Consider the following 24,712-nt stretch of genomic DNA (forward strand, 5'->3'; position numbering starts at 1 on the left):
AGTTGATATTAGACTGGATGTAGCTTGTGTTCTGAGCAAAGCAAAACCAACATGCCCAATAAGGAAATTAAATCTCTGCAAGAATTAAAGAAAAACAAGGAAATAATAATCACCAAAGTGGATAAAGGGAACACCACAGTATTGCTTAACCAAAAGGATTACACAGGTAAGCTGAATACTCTATCATTAGATCGGGCTACTTACCTCCCTATCAAGTACAATCCCACCAACTCACAAATTAGGAAACTCTACAGGCTCCTTAAGAAGGTCACTTCTTGGCCTGTAGAAGTCACTAACAAATTAAAATTGTTTAACTCCATATCCCCCCTCCCCTCCCCGGTATATATGGACTCCCAAAAATATATAAAGAAAATGTGCCATTACATCCCATAGTGGATGGCATCGATTCCCCCACATACAAACTAGCTAAACATTTGGCCAAAGTCCTCACACACTATACTGGCAACACACCTTCACACATAAAAAACTCAGCCCACTTCAAAGCCAGCATAGAAAACCTTACACTCAAACACACTAACATAATAGTCAGTTTTGATGTCTCCTCCCTATTCACAAATGTCCCACTCAAAGAATCCTTAGAGCTAATCCAAGCTAAATTTCCTCCCGATATCACAGCCCTATTTCAGTTCACAATGAACTCAGGCTATTTTGTTTGGCAAGGAAAATTCTACAAACAAATGGAGGGGACAGCCATGGGTCTCCACTCTCCCCACCCTTGGCTAACTTTTATATGGAGACTTTTGAAGAGAAAGCCTTAATCTCTTCCCCACAAAAACCAAATGGCTTCGTTATGTTGATGATGTGTTCGCTATTTGGCCACATGGCTCCAATGCACTCTTCTCCTTCTTAACACACCTAAACAGCCAACACCCCCGAATCAAATTCACTCTGGAAGAAGAAACAACTGCCTTCCTTTCTTAGACACACTAGTCGCCTGCCAACCTGATGGAACCTTGGTTTTCTCAGTTTATAGAAAACCCACCCATACAGGCAGATACATTCACCAACAATCCCCCCCCCCCCCTCACAACAATATGGAGTCATTAAGACACTACACAACAGGGCTAAACTTATCTGTTCGAATGACAGTGCCCTAACCACAGAACTAAACCACATTCTCAACACTTTCTCAGCCAATGGCTATCCCCCCAAAAAAATCCAAAACATATTGAAACCAATGAACCACAACCCCCCCTCCACAACAAGGATTACTCTAAATCCATCAGCATTCCCTATATCTGAGGCACCTCGGAAAAAATTACAAAAATAAACATGACTTAACTTCTTGTTACAGACCTTATAAAAAAATTGGTATCCCATATCCGCTCCACTAAAGACCAACCTTTCCCCCCAGACCTACCTGGTGTATACCAAGTCCCTTGCAGCTGTAAGCTGTCCTACTTTGGCCAAACAGGCAGGACAGCCAATATCAGAATTTCAGAACACAAGGACTACATCTGGTTTCACCAATACAGCCACTCTGGTCTTGCAGACCATGCGCTGGATTCCCACCATAGAATACGGTGGAAAAAAGCCATGATAATACACCTTAGTAAATTCAAATACGAAAGGCTTTTCGTGGAATCAGCCTCAGCCCTAAGAAACAATCCAGACCTAAACAAATTTGGTTGCATGAGACTGCCCCAAATTTGGGAAACCTACATCAGAAGACCTTCAGCCCAATTGGCCAAGAATACCAACATTGCCCACTGGGGGGGGGGGGGGGGGGGGGGACTATCAGGACTTTTAGGACAAAGAATAGATTCCTGCTTCGTTCCTCATTTACTGTGTGTTGTGCTTGCATGCACGTGTCTTGTATTTAAGTTCCTGTGATAATGGCAACGTGACGTTGCCGAAATATTGGAAGTGTATTAAAATTTATTTTAATGTATATTCTATTGTACGTCGTAATTTCCTTAAGCTATTTAGTAAGAGCGTATAACCAACGTCTAAGCCTTTCCCCGAGACCTCCCTTAATTCCTTTTTCTTTACACTCTGATCATTAACAAATTTTACACTTGAGATGAGTTAAGTCTTAGATTGACTGTTACTTTCAGATATAGAAGCTATTGAAGGATCAGTGTGATTATTTCGAGACATTTCATTACCACTTTCAGTCGGCACGACATTTCTTTCATTCTGCTTTCTTATTTCACGAGATTTCTCGACTCTATTTTTAATTTTACAGTTCCCTTTACCAGACTGTTTTCTACCCATTAGGCATATTTCATTTCTAGAGAAGTCACATGAGAACCTGTATCTCTCTAGAAAGTTAGTTCCTAGGATAATCTGTGCTCTTGCACGAGGTGTCCTTGGAAGGACCAACAACTTTTGCCAAACACACAAATTAAATTCTGGCAAGTATAGTTTTACCTTAGCTTTCTTGGTTGCATAAAACACAGAAGATGAAAGTCCCGATAATCCAATTGGTCTCTTTAGCTTAGTGATGCCTCTTGGATTTTGGATTTTATTCCCTGAAAATAATCTTCAGATATGATAGAGAAGTGGGAACCAGTATCTAATAATACATCACAATACGATCCTTGTACCTTCCCCTCTATCATCATTTTAGACTTCCATGAGTGTTCTCGATTCTTGTTCTCTCTTCTCCGTGGTTTGTTTGCATATTTATGATGAGGGTGCCCAAAATTTGGCTCATATTTCTATTTGAGGGTCTTTTATTTTTAAAACAGTTGCGAGCTATGTGCCCAATCTTATTGCAACTAAAACATCTGGGAGGTTCCCTCCTGTCTTTTATTCCATTAGTCCTCTCGGAATGAGGTATAGTTGATTCAGAGGGCCCTTCTGTTACTGCCTCCAGCTGCTTCAGTACAGCTTCAAGATGGTCCATAATTGGCTGTTGTAGCCGTTCAACCTCTTGTCTAATTAAAGTGCGTACTTCCTCCATATTAATAGACTCTGCAGCACTCAATCTGTTGTGGTCTATGTTATTTATTTCTGTGGCCTCATTTTCCTCTTTTCCTTCTTTCTGTTTACTTTTTTCTTTAGGATTGCCTTTATTTTTCTCTTTCTTAATCTCAGTTTTTTGATCTGTCACCTCTGTAATGTTGTGTATCTGTCTGGCACTAGATTTGGGATACAGATTGCCTAGCCTTTCCTCTTTTTCTTTAATTGCCTGATAGCATTCTTCCAAGATGTTTATCTTCTTTTGGTACGCTGTCTCTTTATATTCTTCTCTGACTCCTAACCTGAACTGGTTGAAGACAGCCCAATCAAAGTGACTCTTTTCATCACTGGACACATTCATGCTATTAGCTAAGGTGAGCAGACTGTTGTAATAATCAGTGATGGATTCTTTCTTCTCTTGTTTACATTTTTGGTTAACCTCCACAGGTTCAGACCAACGCTTTAAACTTTGGAAAACTGAGATATTACAGTATCCTTGAATTTATTGTATTCCAAAGTCTCTCTCAAGATGGGAGAGGAATACAAAAAATTCTTGGCCCTTCCAATCAGTTTATTCCTAAGTATTATTAGAAGCTGGAAGTCCCAGTTTCTGGCGTTCCTTAGCTCTTCTGCAAACTTGAAGAAAGACAACACATCATCGTGGTCCTCTCCAGATAATTGGGGGATTATGAAGTGAAGATGTACAGTTCTAAAAAAATTCTACATCCCCCATCTTGTTAGTACTACTGGCTTCCGAGTTACCGCTGTTTTCGTTCATGGTACTTAAAAAAATTTCTTACTAAATATATATATATACACTTTTTATATATTTGCCTGTTCTTTATTTCCAAAACTGTTCCAATCCATTATTACTTATTTTAACTACTGTGGATTTTATCATGTCGCTGCTGCACCATTGTAATCATATGTTATTATTTATTTATTACTTGTAATGTCTTTTGTTCTATACTTCCTATATTATCTATATCTTTATATGCCGTTATTCTAATTTAGGTCGCGTTTTCTCTCTTTGAATCTTTCTTGCTTATATTATTATGTATTATGTTTATCTACCCTTTGCACTTCTAGTCTTATGCCTGAGACTTTTCTGTTCTCCTCTGCTTTCTTTTGATTGTAAGTTGCCATCGGAAAGTTGTTTGAACCTTTCTGACTGACTTCAGAGGTGTTTACGTGCAGAGCTTGTAAGCCTTTCACATACACACAAAGTTTCGTAAACAACCTTTCTCATGCTGTCATGTAGAGCTATTACATAAAGTTCCGGCGGCAAAACATTGCCTTGCTTTTTAACACTCTGAAATATTCTTATTAAAGGAGTATATATAGTTAACTTCCAAAGAGTTATTTACAAAAATATCTAGTACAAAATATACAGAGACAAACAAATTATTTTTACAACATTCTCATGGGACTTGAACTATATAAAACTTGATGTAAAGCACTTTGATATTTTTAAGCAAATCAAGCTTTTACACTGGTAATTATGGAGGAGTTAGGAGGCATCTTGAAGAAATGCCACATGGCTTAAAAAAAGCTACAAGGCAGGAATGTCAGTAAAGCATGGGAAATTGTCAGGATTGTTTAAGAGATGTAGTAACAGACTGCAAAACCATGGTCAGAACAATAAACCAAGTCAGGGTTAACTTTGAATAAATAGAGATATATACCAAGAGCTGCAAAAGAATAAAATGTTGGGGGGGGGATATAAAGAAAAGGTGATCAGCATATTCATGAGCAGTACAAAATGCAGAAGGGTGACTAGTGTGGTAAGAAAGGCCTATATCGGATTATGTGAGAAAATTAGCTAAACTGGCCAAAGTAAATTCAAAATAGTTTTTTTGCTATGTAGCGAGTAAGACAAAGAAAAGGTGAGAGAAGCAGAAGAAATATTTGAGTTTCTGAATGATCACTTTGCAAGGCTGTGCCAACCAGGTAGAGGTTTCGCATTTGCTGATGTGACAGCGACTGATGTGAGAATTGAGGTAGATGAACAGGAGGTGCTCAGCATATTGAAAATTATCAATATGAATACAGCAGTAGGATTGGATCGTGTGTCTGCCCATATGCTACACAAACATGCAAGAGACTTGACAGTACCTTTGATGAAATTATTTAATCTAAGTCAGTTCCAGCAAGGTTCCAAGAGTGGAAAGATGAAAAGATAGTTCCATTACATAAAGGTGGCTCCAAGGCAGCAGTAGCAAATTACAGAATTTACTATCTCAAAAGAGGTAGTTATAGTTTTAGAAAAGTTGGTTAAAGGTAAAATCCAGCAATGGATGGATAGGAGTATGTTACGCTACTACCTGCTTTGGAAATTTACTCACAATTTATAATAGAGCAACGGCAGAATTAGATAAGGGAAATGACTTCACCATGATACCTTGACTTTGCAAAGGCATTTAAAAGAATACTGCATCGAAAACTATTACAGAAGTTGGAGCAAATGGGAATGGATAGCTGGAGGCATGGATTGGGGAGCGGCTGACACAGACACCAGAGAGTAGAATATAATGAAGTAGAATCTAGGAAAATGGGAATGATGACTAGTATAGTGGAAAGTTCTGTACTAGGGGCCTATACTGGAATTTCTATAAAGAAATCAAACACCTTAGATCCTGTGTTGAACCTTCCTGCCTTAAAGAAAAACTAAAAATACCTCTCTCTCAATGCCAATTGCCATTTTCTTGCCAATTATGAATTGGTAAGAAAATTACTACACATTGCAGATAGTATGTTTTGATACGTAAGTAGCATTCCTTTAGCAATAGTATAAATTAAAGATGCCAAAAAATTATATTCTTGGTTTCATCCTTTATCCAAAGATAAAGTTTCTCTGACTAAAGAGAAACTTTTGTCATCTATCTCTAATCCAAACTATATTAGTAATAAGGTGTGACACCTTTTGACTACTTGTATATGGAAATATAACCTTGGTATCCCTTCTGGGTCTAGTTCCCACTGATGACACCTCAAGGTCAAAACCGATCTGAGTAGTGGCCCTTTCCATAATGCATAGCATTAACTTGTCTGTAAGGATATGTACATTGCATTATGTACATATGACTTCAAATCACTTACCTACTAAGGCAAGTGATTTGAAGTCATTAGCCTCTATATACAAGTAGCCCAGGTGTGAATTGACTTCGCATGCAAACTTTGTTTGCTTCCACTTGGATAAAGGATGAAACTCATAATATAATTTCTTGGCATCTTTAATTTATAGTATAACCAACTAAAAAAAAAACAACTTTCAACAACTTTAGCTATAGTATTTAAATAATTAGTAATATTTATTATGAATATATTATCAGATCCTCACATTGATAAAAGTTGCTAAATATGTGCATTTATTAAATGACATCTAAAACATTTCAGATACTTGTGAATTTTTTTTTTTTTTTACATTGCCAAATGATATTCATCGTTATAATTTGCTATGTGGTGGTAGTATGTATAAAACCTGAAACCTAAAATGAATTATGTTATTCCTTTAAGAGTATGGTCTTAGTTTTGTTTTCATCTGGATTATAAAAATTGATATTTAAATAAATGATTGTAATGTGTTTCAATATTATTCACAGGTTATGCCGATGACTGTCTTTGTATATATAGTGAGACACATATAGATGTTTTTGAAGTTTCTACTGGTGACTGGATACAAACACTTACATTAAAAAAGGTAATTATTGAATGTTGATTATTCTCTCAATAATTCAACACCCAAGAACAGACTTTGATGTGTATAACTGTTTACCAAAATATGAATGTAAAATACAAGCAGTAACTTTTAACACCATTATGAGGTGTAATTATCCTACTTAGGAAAGCACTTAAACAAGACTCTAATTTGCATTCATAGCTCTGTTCCTTATTCATTTCAAAGCAGTTCCATTTCATTCCCAGAAAGTATTCTGCTTATCATAAAAGCAGCTAAATAGTTTATGGAAAATCATAGTATTAGCAACTCCCTCCTCCCCAAAGTCTCTCGTCAACTGATAAAAGTTCTCTCCCACTTAATAACATCTACAGGCATCCATACCTCAGTAAAATGCAAACCCGCAACTTATTGGTTGGAGAGTGGGTGCATGTTATCCACTCAGCTGACCAGGCTGACATTTGTCATTTTATCAAATAATTATACTTTGTCATTAATGGTAGGACATAATGAGAGAAACTTCCATGCTTTAAGATATAATTTTCTTTAGATTATTATTAATAAAAAATATATATATGTGTATCCATTGATAAGAAGGGAATGGTCGAAATTCCTGGAAAGTATTCTGCTTATCATAAAAGCAGCTAAATAGTTATGGAAAATCATAGTATTAGCAACTCCGTCCTCCCCAAACATGTAATATAAATACAGTTAATTCAATAAAATAGATATGTGTGACTCTTATATTTTATTTTTTAATGTGACTTCCACCCATGAAAAGCTGTAAACCTTTAGTACTGTAAATGTGCCTAAGATTTTTTTATTTGTATTAATTTTATAGATTTTTTTATATTTATTATTTTTTATATAATGTTGAACTTTGCTTTAATGACTGAACATGGATTTTGAGCCATTTCTGGCCTTAAACAAGTGGGACAGCAGCTTCATGCCAAGCATTGAAATTGATCTCCTACCTAAATCAATCGCATGTATCTACTGTTTAGATCCATTAGACCTCATTGTTGATTTAATATTAGAAATCACAGCACACTGATGTTTCTAGCATGCTAAATTGACATAACTTAGGAAATTTCTTTTTTACAATAAACTTTGGGTTAACTTCTTACTCTTAGAATCCTTTCAAACACAATCATTGTTTGCTAATAATGATAGTCCATGAATTTTTTCATTGTGGATGGGGAAACTGGTGCTGAATGTCATTAGAGTATGAGTCTATCATCCTTAACTTTAACAAGGTCCCTCTACATGCCCTCAACTCAGTTCAGAAGCCATTTACAAATCAACTGAAATAAAGAATAAAAAGCAAAATATGCCTGGGACATTTATATACTACAGTTTTTTTTCTTTAGTTATACAATCAGTCATCAACTTACAATGGCCATCCCATTAATACATTTACTGAGTACCACTCCATTCCTGCAAACCATGAACCAGGGTGTAATTGCTATCTTCAAAACACATTTAAGAAATGCTTTCTCTCAGGCTATTGCTTCTACTGAGAATGAGAAAACCCAGAAAACCCATAAAGAATTTTGGAATTATTATATTATGCAGATACAGCACAGAGTGGAGTAACAACAGAGTGTATGAATGATGATTCAACAAAGACAAATCCTTAGCTAAAGAGTTGAAGTTGGAAGTTGACAATGAAGATGTAAAGTATTGGAACTGTAGAAGAAGAACTCAAATGAAGAGACCATATAGAGCTAGAAGTAGAGAAAAGTTGGAGAAGAGGAATAGAGAAAAAAGCAGAGGAAACAAGAATTGGAAGCCAAGGTTCAAAAAAAAAAAAAAAAGTGCAGTGAAAAATTTGGCATGCCATTTGCCTCTGTTAATAAGGCATTTCGGTTGTTTGAGAAAATGGATCCCAACATTGAGAGATTTAGCAAAATAGGAGAACAATGCTTAAGGGTCAAAGCTGTATAATTGAGAGGAGACCTCCACATAGCCTTTAAAGGAATGCGGAGAACCGACCAGGGCTTCTGACCTAATGTCCAATCCTCACCTTATCGTGGTGCACCCTGTTGGGTATCTACTTTGATACTGAACGAACAAGGATAGGCTGGCAATTTGGGATTTAGCCGACCAAATTGTATTCTTATTGGTTAAACCAAAATAAAAAAATGATGGTACAACATGACAAAATTTCATGCCGGCTGGGGTGTCGCCCGGTTAAACAAGGCCCCTGTTGTTTTCGCCAGGGAACCAGGGTGAACAGCGAAAAGTCAGCTACTGGAACAAATCTGAAAACAAACCCCAACTCAACATCACCAGAGTTAAAGATCGGTACTATCAACGTAAGAAGCCTGAATAGCAAAGAAATGGAGCTAGCTGAGGAATTAGATAAGTACCAGATCGACATAATAGGGGTGACTGAAACAAAAAAAACCAAAACTGGTGAGATTTTTCTGAGCAATAAATACAAAATGTTATATTCAGGCAATGACAATCAAGGAAAAGAAGGAGTAGCCATAATATTCAACACAAAATACGAGGCTAATCTTCTTGAATGGCAGTCAGTCTCAAGTAGAGTAATGTGGGCATATATGAGAATGGGGAACTGGACAATGAGACTTATTTGTGCCTATGGTCCCACAGAAGGTTCTACTAAGGTAGAAGTGGAGGAATTTTTTGACGCTTTAGAAAAAGCAACTGACACAGTGAAAAAGGAAAAGTTGGTCCTTGTTGGGGATCTAAATAGCAGAGTAGGAAATGATTGTGAGACATACAAAAATATTTTGGGAAAATTTGGAGAAAAGAGCAAAGCTAATAATAATGGCAAATATCTGTTGGATTTCTGCTCAGGACATGGACTGGTTATTACTAACACCATGTTCCAACATAAAAATGTGCACAAATTCACATGGAGAGAAGAGGCTAGGAAAAAAGTCTCATTGACTATGTTATTGATGATAGTGATGTTTTCTCCCTGGTGCAGGACACCAGAGTGTACAGAGGATTTGAAATTGGAAGTGATCACTATTTAGTCTTGAGCAGGATAAAATTGAATTTCATATTGAAAAGAATAACATGTAAGAAAGTTTTAAAGCGAATAAAAGTTGAGCAGCTCTCAGATGTGAACTGTAGACTAAAATACAGAAAGATTATTGAAAAGAAAATGAAAGAGTTTGAGAACAAGAATCAAACCTTGGAGAAACTCTGAAGAAAATATTAATTGATTCTGCCAAAGAGGCATGTGGTCAGGTTGTGTGCAAGGATAAAAAAAATCAGAACTCCATGGTGGACACAGGAAGTTAAAGAGGCAGTGAAGGAAAAGAAGAAAGCATATCAAAAGTTCCTGGCAAATAAGTCAGCTTTTACTCTTACAGAATACAGAGACAAATGTAAGAAAGCTAAACACTTTGTAAAACTAGTTAAACAAAAGTCATGAGCGGACTTTAGCAAGAACCTAGAAAATAAATATCGAGAAGGTAGCAAAATATTCTGGAGTTTGTTGAAGAAGCTTAGAAATGGAGAAAAGAGTGCTGTAAAAGGAGTAAGGGATGATAAAGGTGACATGAAAATGGGAGAAAAAGATATCCTTGAAGTATGGAGTAATTACTTTGAAAAATTGCTAAATGAAACAAGCAGTGATGACAGCACAGTGATAAAAAACACTGACCAGGCATGCAGTCAGGAATACATATCCATACTTGAAGTAGAAAAAGCCATCAAAGGCTTGAAATGTGGAAAGGCAGCAGGAATAGATGATATTCGACCAGAAATGCTGAAGTATGGTGGTATAAAAGTCTTACAGTGGCTTCACTGCATAGTTCAGAAAGCCTGGACAGATGGATGAATTCCTGATGATTGGAGTAGAGCTCTTATAGTACCCATGTATAAAAAGGGAAATAAAACTGAATGTGAGAATTACAGAGGTGTTTCCCTACTGAGGGAAACACCTCAGTAGGGAAAGTAAGGGAAAACACCTCAGTAAGCGTTCCTGGCAAGATCTATGCAAGTATACTTGAGAAAAGGTTGAGAAGAATTGTGGAAGAAAAGCTTGGTGAAGAACAAGCTAGATTCAGGCCAAATAGAGGCTGTCAGGATCAGATCTTCACTTTATGACAAATAGTCAAGAAAGCATGGGAATATAACAAAGATCTGTATTTAAGTTTTGTCGATTTGGAAAAGGCATATGACATGGTGCCAAGAGAGAAGCTATTCAATATGCTGCAGTTATATGGTGTCAATGGGGCATTATATCAATCAATACTTAGTCTTTATTTGAGTTGTAAGTCAGCAGTTAGAATTGAAGGAAGTACAGGAAGATGGTTTAATGTTAAATCTGGTGTGAGACAAGGATGTACATTATCCCCTCTGTTATTCATTATCTATATGAATCACATTATGAAGGAAAGTGGTATTAAACCTGATATCAAAATTGGAGATGTTAATGTCAGCTTTTTGCTTTATGCAGATGATGTTATACTTCTAAATAAATCCGCTACAAGTCTGCAAGATTCTCTGACTAAATTGAATAGCTGTTGTAATAGATATGGTATGAAGGTCAGCAATAAAAAGACAAAGACAATGAAAATAGGCAGAATCATTGAAAATGTCAACTGTATTGTGAATGGAGAACCTGTGGAAGAAGTAAAACATTTCAGCTACTTAGGCACGATTTTTACTGAAGATGGTAAATTAAATATAGAAATAGACAACAGAATCAGCAAAGCTGGTATGGTGGGAAGGCAATTGAATAAATGCATATGGAATAAGAGAGAAATTAGTCAGAACTCTAAATTAGCTGTATACAAGACAGTGTTCAAACCAGTTTTAACTTATGGATCTGACAGCTGGGTCAGAAGTAAAACACTTGACCAAAGACTAGAGACCACAGATATGAGAGTTCTGAGAAAGATTAGAGGCGTGAACAGATGGCATCAATGGCAATATCATATTAAAAATGAGGATATTAGGAAAGAACTTGACATTGTCAGCATCCAGGAATACATTAGCAGAGCTAATCTCAGGTGGTATGGTCGCTTAAATAGAATGGGAGAGGAAAGATTAGCAAAACAAGTGTTCTCTGCCAGGTTGGCAGGAAAACGACCCAGAGGAAGACCAAGATATAGGTGGATTGATACGGTACAAAGTGCCTTAGACGATAGAAATATAAGATCTGATAATTTTGGAGTCTTGACAAGTAACAGACTGATTTGGATGGAAATTGTAAATAGGAAGTTAGTAATGATGTAATTTTTTCATGTAGTACTGTCATATCCTGTACACCCCTTGAGGGTACATGGCAGGAATTTGATGATGATGATGATGGAGAACAATGCAAGTTGCCATTGCTTGCTGCAGAGTAGACAGTCTACTCTGCAGCAAAACTATCCACTGAGACCTATAGTAGAACAGCATATATCAATGCTGTCTACTATAGGTCTCAGTGGATAGTTTTCTTTGTGTACCTTCGGGAGGCCATATAACCTTGGATAATATTTGGCGTCATCATTAAAAGCTTATGCGGGAAAATCTTCTTCTTATATTAAAAACTCAACAGATTTTGTCTCTAAAATAAAGGACCTAAAACTAAAATCTTCTGATATCATGGTGAGCTTTGACGTGGTAGCACTCTTTACCAACGTTCCGACACAGGACGTTCTCCATATTTTAAAAAACAAGATTTCAAATAAAATGTTCTCTCTGTTATCTCATTGTGTAAACTCTGGCTATTTTGAATTCGAAGGAAAACTATACAAACAGGTCAAAGGATTAGCTATGGGAAGCCCTCTCTCTCCTGTGTTAGCCAACATTTTTTTCGAGGACTTTGAAGAAAAGGCGATCTCCTCTTTTACTTTAAAACCAAAAATTTGGCTTCGATATGTGGACGATATATTCCTCATACGGGAGCATGGTACTGAGAATCTTCACAAGTTTCTCGACCACTTAAACAACCGCCATCAAGATATAAAATTGACTATGGAGATTGAAGAAAATAGTTCCATCTGCTTCCTAGATGTTAAACTCACCAAGACGCCTGAATCAATTAAAGTCTCTATTTTTAGAAAGCCAACACACACAGACAGATATTTGCATGCGTCCTCCCATCACCATCCAGCGCAAAAGTTGGGTATTATATCAACTCTAGCGAATCGTGCAAGATCTGTACTGTCAGATGAAGAAGAACTGAAAAAGGAACTACAACATCTTAAATGGACCTTTAAAAACAATGGCTACTCTCTAAAAAGTATTAACAACCAATTATCCCGACGTCAACGTAGAGACACAGGACGACTCCAAAGGTCATATCGTCTTGCCATATATCAGCACACTATCCAAAAAGCTGAGCAGAATTCTAAAGAAGTTTAACATAAAAACGTGCTTCTCGACTCTGCCAAAAATAATATCACGCTTCAAGAACTATAAACAACCTCACAACCTTCTACAATTCCCAGGTGTATACAAGGTCACTTGTGAATGCGGAAAGCCTTACTATGGGCAGACAGAGAAATCTATCTTACTACGACTCGAAGAGCATCAGAGAGACATTGCTTATAAGAGAACCAGAGCAACTGCTCTGTCGGGCCATGTCCTGCTTTCAATAAACACGAACAACGAAGGCCACCAACATGAAATAAATTGGACATTGACTTCAAACCTACACGTCTGCCATGATGAAATAGAGCGCCGCATTGTCGAGTCAAGGGAAATCACCTTAGACCCTTTGCATTTGAATAATAATCTTAGCTATAATTTGGCTGACTCTTTCAACTCTATTATTAGATACTGGAGATCGCGTGATTCCACACACGCACAGGTGCACAACAATAGAACATTAACTCGGACTGTAGTTCAAGCTCATAACTGTAATTTACAGTCGAATATTATGACTTTGTAATTGTATAGCTTTGGAGTGTGTCAATGTTAATTTAAGTGTCTTTTATTATCTTTTGTATGTTCTTATCGCCTGAAGAAGTCATTTTTGACGAAACATGTTGCGTTTTTTTCAAATAAATGTCATTGTGTTATAATTCTCGGGTTTAAGTCAGTTAATTTAAAAAATGAACATATCCCAACCCCGAGTTAATAGTACGTTTCATATATATATATATATATATATATATATTGATCTGCTTCTTTTGGTTGCCAATATCTTTCCATCCTATATAAATGCTTTTCTGTGTCTTTATATATTCCTTAATCTTTTCATTTAAGCTATAAATAACCAACTCTCTTTTAATGTTTTCAATTTTTTTATACAGTCAAATTTTGTACATCCTCTGTAATTGTCCTTAAAATTCTTGTTTCTGTGGTCTGTATTTTACATATTTCTTTTTAATGGTCCATATTCCTTAACTATATAATGGTGGGAGTGGCCATTACTGTATAAAATTTAAGCTTGGTTTCTCCTCTGTTTTTTCAGTGTTCTTTTGTTTGTCCACAAATTTTCTTAAATTTGTTTATTATTTCATATGTATCTTTGCCTTTTACATGTGCAACTTAAATAATTAAACTGTATCACCTGTTCTATTGATCTTTGCCTTTAATTGCCATGTTTTTTGTGAAATCTTTGATTATATTATTGGCTTATTTTATTTAATTCATAAATCGATTTTTGTAGCTCATCTTCATTATTGTGTAATATAATCTGATCGGCTGCATACAATATCATATTAACAGTTCTGCCTGTTAACTGGATATGATTTTTATTCCATATGTTTATAATTTGAATGTATGTTGAATAGAGATGGAGACAAACTTCATCCTTATCTTAAGCTCTTCAATCATAAGGATATGAATAGTTGAATAAGCCCACATGACTATTTGTATTGGCACTTTTTTTGGAAGGCATTAAGAATGATATGAACTAAAATTCAAATCTTTCAGTTTGATCATAGTAATCAGAAACTTCTTTTATAACTTATTTTGGAGTATTTCAAAAGATTTCATTATCAGAATCAGAAATGCAGAGTGAGTTGCATCATTAAGGTGGATTACACACACACACACACATATATATATATATATATATATATACTGTATTGACATATAGTCAAAATAATCCTTTTCTCTCACATTTAGACCAAGCCACTCTGTCGAACTGGATTGTTATGCTTTTCTTTTGCTACTGATCTTCCTAATGTAGTATATCTTCACAATGTTCATCATAAAGTTAATTTGGTCCGGATATCAGATTCAGCTTCACAGCAATTAAGAGGCCGACCAGGTAGAGCCATCTTGAATAGAGTCAGGAGACGTTTTTCTGTTAGAGAACCTGACAAGGCTGGGAAAGTGTAAGTATCGCAAAGCTTTTTGTATTAGAAATTGAATTACTGTAAATTTTTCAGGTATATTATTAATAAAATTCATGATTTCAGTATTGCATAAATATTTACAGCTGAAGTGAGTTCATTTGTTGATTAACATGTGGAATACAGGAAAATTGTTATTTATTATTTAATGCTTTCACAGTTACACAATGAATGTGTATAAGTTTCATATTTGGATTCATAAAATGCTTGTTTTCACTTTTTGTGTATAGAGGTGGTGCATATGAACTGCACATTAACACTTAGTACAATCAATTTAAAAATTATCCTGTATAAATGATGTCTCTAGATTCACAAGTGTAGTGCCACTCGAATTTTTATATCAACATCCATTTTATTGTTTCACCAACATCTCGCGTGACAATGGCAGGGCTTTTCGTTTAAAAAAAAAAAGTTAAGTTTTTTCCCTTGTCAAAATAGGTAAAAGTGGACATCCATTTAGCAGACATAATGCACTGAAGTTGTTTGGCTAATTTCCACTAATCCATTAACTGTTGGCTTAGAATTTGTTTATGGAATATTTTGCACCTATTCTGTGTTTAACCAGTAGCTTGAAGAGAAAGTCAGTGGTATATTTTGTGTATTTTGTGTAGCGTATCTGTAAATGTTCTTGGACAAATTTGCTTATTTTTCAGAAGTTATAAAAGAAAATAAAAAAACTAGTTGGTTGTAGGTGAAACCTTACTGTGTGTGAGGGGGGGTGGGGCATATATAAAATTTCTCACATCATGGAGAGGATATTAACACAGTCGTGCTGCCAGAGCACCAAGGTATCTATCCCAGTTAGAAGAAATTGGTGTTGGGTATTCTTTAATCAGGAAATGATACCATGTTGCAGATTACCATGGGTTTCAAAATGTTTGTGTCAAGTGCTACTTTCCTTACATATACACTATTATAATCACAAAACCCTTGCCATGACTTTGCTGATCTTTTTTTTTTTTTTTTTTTTTTTTTTTTTTGGTATGACCGTGATGCATTCAAATTTTATATCCTGTAACACTGCTCTAAAAACTTATTCTCATTCATCATAGGAGAGACATGGTAGAGTGTGTCTTTTGAAGGGTTTTGCAAACATCCATGAATTACTTTGGCACCTACATAAAAATTTTCTGTAATTCATGAACAGTGCTGTGCACACTGCTCAGTGAGATGTCTGGTAATGTCACTCAGTTTAATGCATGTATACTTTCTTAAGATATTAATGCAGCATAATCTGTAGCAAATATGCCCCGTGAACCACCCAGATTGCTGCTATCTTGGGCACCTGACAAAAGGCATTGCACTGGTTTTCATTTCTTCCATTTGGTCCATTCATCACTATTCAGTAGAAATGTATTTAACACTGAAATTGAGTCACCTTGCACACCTCTATATATAACCATGTTTCTAGTTGTCCTGCTTAGTGTGTGATGCCATCATCTGGAAATATTCTGCAAAAGCTTTCTTAAACTGTTCCATTTCCCTTAATATGTTTTCACATGTGACATCAGTTGTATATTTTTTTAGACTTTCTTGTACTTAAATTTCATTTTTATATTGTATTGTATTTAGCAAATTTTATTTTCAAAATTATGTTTTTCTTAGTTGATTTTACCACTGTAATCCGAAAATATGACAAATGGTGTATTAATGCTGCTGTAAAAAAAAAAAAAAAAAAAAAAAAAAAAAAAAAAAAAAAAAAAAAAAATCTACCTACTTTAGATATGTTTAGAAAGTAAATTTCTTTTTATTGGCATACAATGAAAATTTATCTGAAATAAATCAGACATACATTCAGTGATTCATCAGAAACTGAAGTATTATTTGTGTAGTAAAAAAATCTAAATACAGTCGACTGTCACTATAGCTATTATATCAACCTCATACATTGCCACAAACTATTGAAAATTTCTAAATCCATAGGTATGATGCTATTCTAAAGAAAATTCACATTAACAAACTATTTTTATAAGAATAGTTTGTTAGTGGAACTATAGTTCCTTAAGTTTTCTAAAGTTGAGAGCTTACTCTAAAATTTCCCTAGACATGTACCATACTGTCATCATAGGTGATGTTAATAACTGTAAAACACAAAGAAGTTAATTTAAGTTAATTATTGTTTCTGCCTTCTGTCAAAGGTCTATCAAGAGTGACTACAGAATTAACTCTCAGTTACTTTACAAAATAGGTTGCTAGACTATCTTCATGTTTTTTTGTGGGTGGGGAATAAGAGCACCTAAATAAAACTTACCCTGAATGCAAACAGTTCAGCCATATATTAGTAAACGCACTGTGGCAATAAATAATCCTTTGAATGAGATAACTTGCACTTCTTCACATCATAATGTCTTCCTTGCATTTCCTCTAATAGTTTTATTTTTTTTATACATATACATACATAACATCATCACTGTTTTCTTTAATGTATATGTGATTTACACATAATTACTGTCATTCAAGATTTATCAATAATAACATTTAACTTATATTATATATATATATTTTTTGCCATTGTCAAAGTTTCAGTGTTATATAGCATTACTAATCTCACTGTGGTCTTAAAATCTTTACTTTCTGCTTCATTGGCAGTCAGTTATTATTTCTCATCTGCTCTTTACCACTTCTCCTTTCACTTCTTCCTCCAATATTCATCTCAACTATTTAAATCTTCTAATTTTTTTAATTACTTCATCCTGAATATAAACACTATCTCTGTGGTTTTTCCCTTTTATATTACAGCACATTTACTCTTAGTTAGCATATCTTCATATTCTTTAGTATAGAGGAAACTTTTAGACGAAGGACATAATTTTGCTATAGTTACCAAAAAAAAATACCATTTCCTCCACAATGTTGTACATAATTTATCCATTCTCCTTAGTAATGATGCCAACAGACTTTGTCTAAGTCTTCTCTACACCACTTAAAGCCAAATAAAGCTAAAAATTCCCCCTTCTAAAAATAATAACAGATAATTCCAAAACGGTTTCATATACAGCTACATTAATAAATATTATGATACAATGCTGTCTTGGGCTCATGGCTGATATGCAAAGATTTGTGAGTCTTCCTTTATACAAATACATTTCACAAATGTATTTGTATAAATGTCCAAGGATATTGGACATTTTATCCTTTTTTTTTTTTGATAAATAATGAAATAGTTAGATAGGGCTAAAAAAACGGCCTCAGCTAATGCCTTTTTGTTCCCATATGGAGAGTAGGTGAGGCCGTTTTTTTTAGCCCTACCTAACTATTTCATTATTTATCAAAAAAAAAAAGGATAAAATGTCCAATATCCTTTTCTCACTAAGTAGGCAAATTTACTTTATGTGCGAGTTACTATGGTATCACACTACTTAACTTCCCTACCAGCCAAGGTGGATGAAATAGTGAGACCAAGTTGCACTTCTTATCCATGTTATTCAATAGGTGTTACAGAATCGTATCCAGATTTAGCTGGACGTCTATAAACGTCATGGCCTGATGGAGGGTTAATAACAGAAACTCATGTTGAAAACATAGTTGAAAATCATATCGCTCATTATTTATTGCAGTGTTGATTAGAGATTGAAATTTTAAGGTAATAGTCTTAAAATACTGTATTGATGACTGTTGAAAAGAAGATAAAATATACATTTTTTACCAGATAAACTGAATGTTTGTTCTAAGAAATTTCTAGTCTTGGATTTGATAGTATGGTGATAGCTTACAGCACTTACCAAAGTAATTATTTACTGATGTCAGCTAATGCAGATATTCTGGATTTCTACATGATCTTTGAAGAAAAGCAATGACTTTGAAACAGTGCTGTCAGGATAGTGGAACCCATAATCAAAAGTACAAATAAAGATGAATAAATAGACTCTTAAGAGATCATCTTTTATGTAATTCAGTATCAAGCACCTCGTATCAAAGGTTATATAAGCTATTGATATGCCATCATTTTCAGAACCTCTTTTAGAAATATCTTAGCACAAACATCAGTTTGTGTGCTTGGTGAGAACAAGTTTTTATTTTCTTCCTTTTTAATAGAATGAATTCGTAACTGTTGTTTTTTTTTGGGGGGGGGCTTTCTGAGTTAAACATGTTCAATAATTATTTTCCTCATAAAAACATGCACACAATAGTATTCATAATGAGATTTTTTTTGTGCTTCCAACACAATTTATCATATCTGATTTCCTTTTTCTCTTTTTTGGAAAAGGATTATAATAAAGGCATGGTAGGAGCATACAACAGTAATAAATTAATTTCATTTTAATTCAGAAAAAAATTCTTTGTCAATAAAGGCTGCATAGTAATAAAAGCCTTTTCCTTTTTATAGTCACAGTGTGAAATCTGCTCATTTTCCTAATGCTGGCTCCTAGTAACTTTAATGGACAAACAGCATGAAAATAAAATAAGAAAATCTAGATATCAGAAGAATATATATGTCGAAAGATGCCATCATCAGCAAACCCGTAACAGGAGCAGTAATCCAAGTAATCATAATGCTACTAGGGCTGCTCTAATTGCAAGGTGACTATCAACAGTATCAGAGATATCTACTGCAGATTTTCTTTAGTTGATATCAGTTTTTAGCAGGAAGTAAATATACTCTGCAAGATATTCAATACTAGACAGGTGGCTAATTGATTTGTTTCTTGATGGAAACTAATCAGACATTAAATCACCATAATATTTACAAAGAAAAAAAAATTGGTTTAATGATGTTAATTTATTATGGTGCTTCCACACATTTTTATAGTTTGAGTGTATTTTTATAGCTATTCGGCAAAGAAATGAATAGGTTATCATCCACTCTGTTTTTAATGATAACCCTACCCACTAAAGTTGGTTTTTAACCTTTAGCACATTTATGCTATAGATGAGCCATGAGTTAGATACTGGGAACTCTGCTCAAAAAATAAATAAAATAAAAAAAAGTGGCAGAAAAGGCAGTCTTTTCCCTGTGGCAGTGGTCTCATGCTTAATGATGAAATAGAAAATGAGATAATTCTCAAGAAAAAAAAAAGACATCAATTACTTTTATTATAATATAATAATTGCCCTTGGGTCTTCATTGAGTCCTTGGACTCCTTCAAGGACTCATCAGGGGAGGGGCCTATTTGAATACCCATACCTTAATAACTGTCATACCTCTCTTCAACATTTACTGAAGATGAACTCACAACATCTAGTGTTAGCCTGTTCCACTCATTACAAGATTACCTGGTCCTCGTATGCTTCCTAATAACATTCCTAGCCAGCCTCCAGAGATGGTCCCAAGTTCTACCTCCCACTAAAGTCCACATTTCTCCATCTGTGCTCATATGTACAATTCCATAAACCAGCTATCATCTTGGTTACTCACTGTTGAATCTTTTCAACTGTCTTTCCATCTTCTTAAAACCTAGGTGACTACATCTGTGCACAGAAATCTAGATGTGGTCTCATGAAAGCCTTAATTTTGCTTTGATACATCATTCTAATGTTTACATAATTTTTGTAACTTTTGTTTTCATAAATAGTCATAAATATGCCAGAATATCTGTTTTTGACTGTCATCTATAACTTCAACCATGATCCTTAAAAATTACATCGAATTCATATTATATTCAGTGGAAATTCATTCATAAATTTCTTCTCTGCTAAAAATACCTAGTTAGTCAAACTGTATTACTTAACTTTTTCATTGATAATCAAGAATGTAGTTGTTGTTTTCTGATTTCCTACCTATGTCCATGGATTTGTCCTTTTTATTGCTGATTTTTCATGCTAAGTTTATTATAGTATTTGCATCAAGATGTGTTGAATTAATGATTCTTAGAAATATGGACAATATGTTTAAAAGAATGATATCATTTGCAAGAGAAAAGAAAACAACCCAGTTTAATTACCCATTTTGACAGCAACATTTTGTCACTTTTCTTACTAAGTGGTCTGTTAAGATTATGAAGAGAGAAAAGGTAATATAGAACCATATCTGATTTAACACTGAGTTCATCTTTGTGTACATTGATATCAACAAGAGTTATTTTTACATGATTTCTCAGTCAGTAGATGATCACTGTAGCAAACTTGTAGAGACCATTCTACTCAGGATAAGATTTGTGTTCAATTTTGACTCCATCTGAGCACTTTAATTGCCCAATAACTCTCAGAAATCCCTGCATTGTGAGATTCACAGCACAGTATTTATGACTTCTTTAAACCAGTGTTGGCATTTATGCATGTAATATTTTAGAGCATTGAATATAGAAACTCCAAATTAAAATCTCTTGTCTGTTTTTCATTTCAATTTAGTATTATTTCTGTAAAGTTAATGAAGTTTGAATATGAAGTCAGCATCAAAGTTTAACTGAAAATATTTCTGATTTATACTATAGCCAAAAAGTTTTATAATATTTTATTTATTTATTTATTTTTAATTTTTATATATATATATATATATATATATAAAATGTTGAGCCCATACATGAGAGGTTGGTGAATCAACCTATAGTATATTAGTATCATGTGAGGATAATGGGTTGAGAAAGAAGAAACTTGTTTACATTTGATTTAAAAGCCTGATTTAAAAGCCTTGGGAAACATAAGAGGAAGGCTGTTCCATAATACATTGATACTATTTCAGATGAACATTTGCCATGGAAATATTTATAGATTACACAGATGAGTCGGTAAGAGATGGGTTATAAATCAATATCATTGTCCTTCTCTGTATTGAGTCAATCATTTTGAGAAAGCTCTTAGTGGGCCCTCACTACAAGTGTGAGAACAATAACTGGGTGGATCTGTGATTTGTATAAGGTTAACATTTGCTCAAGATGTTACTTCACATCTGAACAGCTGTTAACCTTATACAAAAAAATCTTCGTTTTTTAGAAGCTGAGGATGCAGTGATTGTGATGTGTTTCTGCCAGGAGAGGCTTGATGTCAGGGTGATTCCAAGAAGAGAAATCTTATTTTGTCTGGAAATTTGAGTGCTGTCAAAAATAATACTGGAAAAAATGGTTATTTTTTGTGAGAAATAAGACAGAACTTGGCTTTACTAGTATTGAAATTAACAAGGCCACTGAACCTTGGAAATCAGACTTGAGGGCAGTGGTGGTTGATGTTCTGTAGGTTGAAGTGATTTGTGTTGAGTACAGTTTATCAAATGAAAGGGAAGAGTGCAATGTGTTGTCATCTGCAAAACTGTGTATTGGATTGGAGGTCAGCTGAAGTAGCTCGTTGATATATAGAAGGAAGAGAGGTTGGTGAGAGAACAGAACCTTGTGGAACCCCAGCATTAGTTAAACGGTGAGAGGATAAGGAACCATCCACCTACACACAGTGTGTGTGTGTGTCCATACAGAAAGTTGGCAATCCAATTGCAGAAGTCCTGGGACAAATCAAATGATGGGAGTTTGTTTAGTAAGCCTTTGAGCCAGACCTGGTCAAAAGCTTTGGAGATATCAAGTGCAACCACTTGAGATTCACCAACTTCTCCATGGCATTTATCCAGAGATAGGTGATATATGTGAGTAGCTCTTCTATTGATGGGCAGTAACAGAATCCATACTGGTGGTCATTTATTAGCTGAGTGCCTTCGAAGTAGTTGGGAATTGGTAGTTCTCTCCATTACTTTAGATAAGACTGAGGTTGAGTGAGATAGGGTGGTAGTTTGACGGCAGTAATTTGTCACCATTCTTAGTTATGGTTGAACGTAGGCCATTTTCCAGGCTGTGAGATAGATACCAGTGGAGTAAGAGAGTATATACAGACAACATAGTATAATAGTAGTCAGTTCTGATGCACAAACCTTCAGGACAGGTTTCAGATAGATCCTTATACTGAGTTTGGAAATTTATTTTCCTTTGGTAGATGAATTAAATGAATCACTTGATGACATATTTGAAAATTAAATCATCATGGTTAAATCACAAATACCCATCAGAAAAGATCATTTTATATAATGTTTTTGAGTTAATAGGACACATTTTAAGAAGTAATTTTGTGATGAATTTTTACTGGATGTATTATTATTATTATTACGGGCAACTCCAGGGAGTCATTAGACTCATTGAGGGAGGCCCCAAATCATATTCATCACAACTATTCGACATTCATACAGTATCTATCATACCTCGTCTTAAACTCATTCACTGTCACAGCATCCACCACAGACTCTGGCAGCCCATTCCACTCATTCACCACTCTAAAAGTAAAGAACCCAGTTCTAACACCTTTATTAACCACACTTTTGCCCAGTTTCCATGGATGTCCCCTAGTCCTCCCACAACCAGCCCTTTTCTCAAAAATATCTTTTGAATTAATTTTATAGAAACCCTTCAGTAATTTGAATGTCTCAATCATATCTCCCCTCCTCTGCCTATCAACCAATTTTTGCAACCCACAAATCCTCAATCTGTTCTCATAAGGTTCCTTCCACAGACCTGCTATCATCTTGGTCACTCGCCTCTGGATCCTCTCAACCTTCTCTTCATCAAGAAGAAATCTAGGTGACCAAATCTGGGCACAGTAGTCGAGATGGGGGTCTTATCAAGGCTCGATACAGAGGAACAATAACATGCTTGTCTCTGCTTGTCAACGTATTCTTCAGCAACCAAGTGATTCGATGAGCTGATTTGGCCACTTTTGCAATGTGCCCCCTAAACTTCAACTCCTTATCCACCAACACTCCTAAATCTCGTGCCTCATCAATTTTCTGAAGTACGGTTCCACCAATGTAGTAATCTGCTGCTAATCTTTTCACCCCAAAATGTATAACCTTACATTTTGCCACATTAAATTGACATCCATTCTCCTTAGCCCAGACCTTCAATCTATCCAAATCTTCTTGCAAAATTTTGACATCATCTGCATTCACTATTGCCCTACCCAACTTTGCATCATCCGCAAACAATGAACTGTTCCTCTCAGATCCTTTCCTATATCATTAATGAACAAATTAAACAGCAGTGGTCCAAGAACAGATCCTTGTGGCACACCACTAGTCACAGGCCGTCTTGTGGACTCTACTCCTGAATAAACCACTCTCTGATATCTCTCCGTCAACCATCCTCCTATCCATCTCGCCAACCCTATATCCATCCCCATATGCTGCAATTTACTGATTAGAATTCCATGTAGTATCTTGTCAAAGGCCTTAGCAAGGTCCAGTAGAATCACTGTAAACCCATTACCCTTATCCAGTTCAGCCGTCACTGTATTATAATACGTGAGCAAGTTACTGAGGCATGACCTACCCTTCACAAAACCATGCTGTCCCCGATACAGTATCCCATTTTCTTCTATCCAATCTTGTATTTTCCTCTTGACTATTTTCTCCAAGACCTTGATAATGATTCCTGTTATGCTGATTGTCCGGTAATTTTCAACAGCAGCCTTGGAACCACCTTTATGCAGTGGAACTATTTTCCCCTCTTTCCACCACCCCCTTAGGACTGACCCAGACCCGAGGCTCAAATTAAACAAAATGGTCAATGGCACTGACAATTCTTTAGCTGCTTCACGTACCACACAAGCTGGTATACCATCCAATCCCACAGATGTATTGACATTGAGGTTCTGTAATAGATTAGTTACCTCTACATTCATCACAATTCCAGTATAAGCTGTTGGTTCTTCCATTCCTGCAATGTCACCACCTGGATGATATACGCTCGCTCAGTAATTCCACTATATCAACTGATTCAGTTACCTCCCTACCCTCAGCATTTTTTAAGATCATTCTGCCATGAACATTTTTCCTTTTACTTGCAACATATTGAAAAAACTGTTTGGGATTCTCTTTAGCCTGCATGGCCAGTTTTCTTTCGTAATCCGCTTTTGCTTT

The 24,712-nt window shown here is 35.3% G+C and overlaps 1 protein-coding gene across 3 annotated transcripts in view; it reads left to right on the forward strand.

The window, feature by feature from the left end:
* The window catches only part of LOC150102474 (serine/threonine-protein kinase Genghis Khan-like), a 550,831-nt gene that overhangs the window by 480,092 nt on the left and 46,027 nt on the right, over nucleotides 1–24,712 (forward strand). For all 3 annotated transcript variants that reach the window (XM_090399333.1, XM_090399335.1, XM_090399334.1), the window contains exons 39-40: nucleotides 6,531–6,628; nucleotides 14,657–14,868. In XM_090399333.1, coding sequence (XP_090255459.1) covers nucleotides 6,531–6,628; nucleotides 14,657–14,868 — 310 coding nt within the window. The remainder of the gene's footprint in view (nucleotides 1–6,530; nucleotides 6,629–14,656; nucleotides 14,869–24,712) is intronic.

The sequence above is a fragment of the Typopeltis vanoorti genome, chromosome 10 (assembly GCF_054136105.1).
Source record: "Typopeltis vanoorti isolate ZY-2024b chromosome 10, IOZ_Tvanoo_1.0, whole genome shotgun sequence".
In the NCBI taxonomy this organism is placed as follows: Eukaryota; Metazoa; Arthropoda; class Arachnida; order Uropygi; family Thelyphonidae; genus Typopeltis; species Typopeltis vanoorti.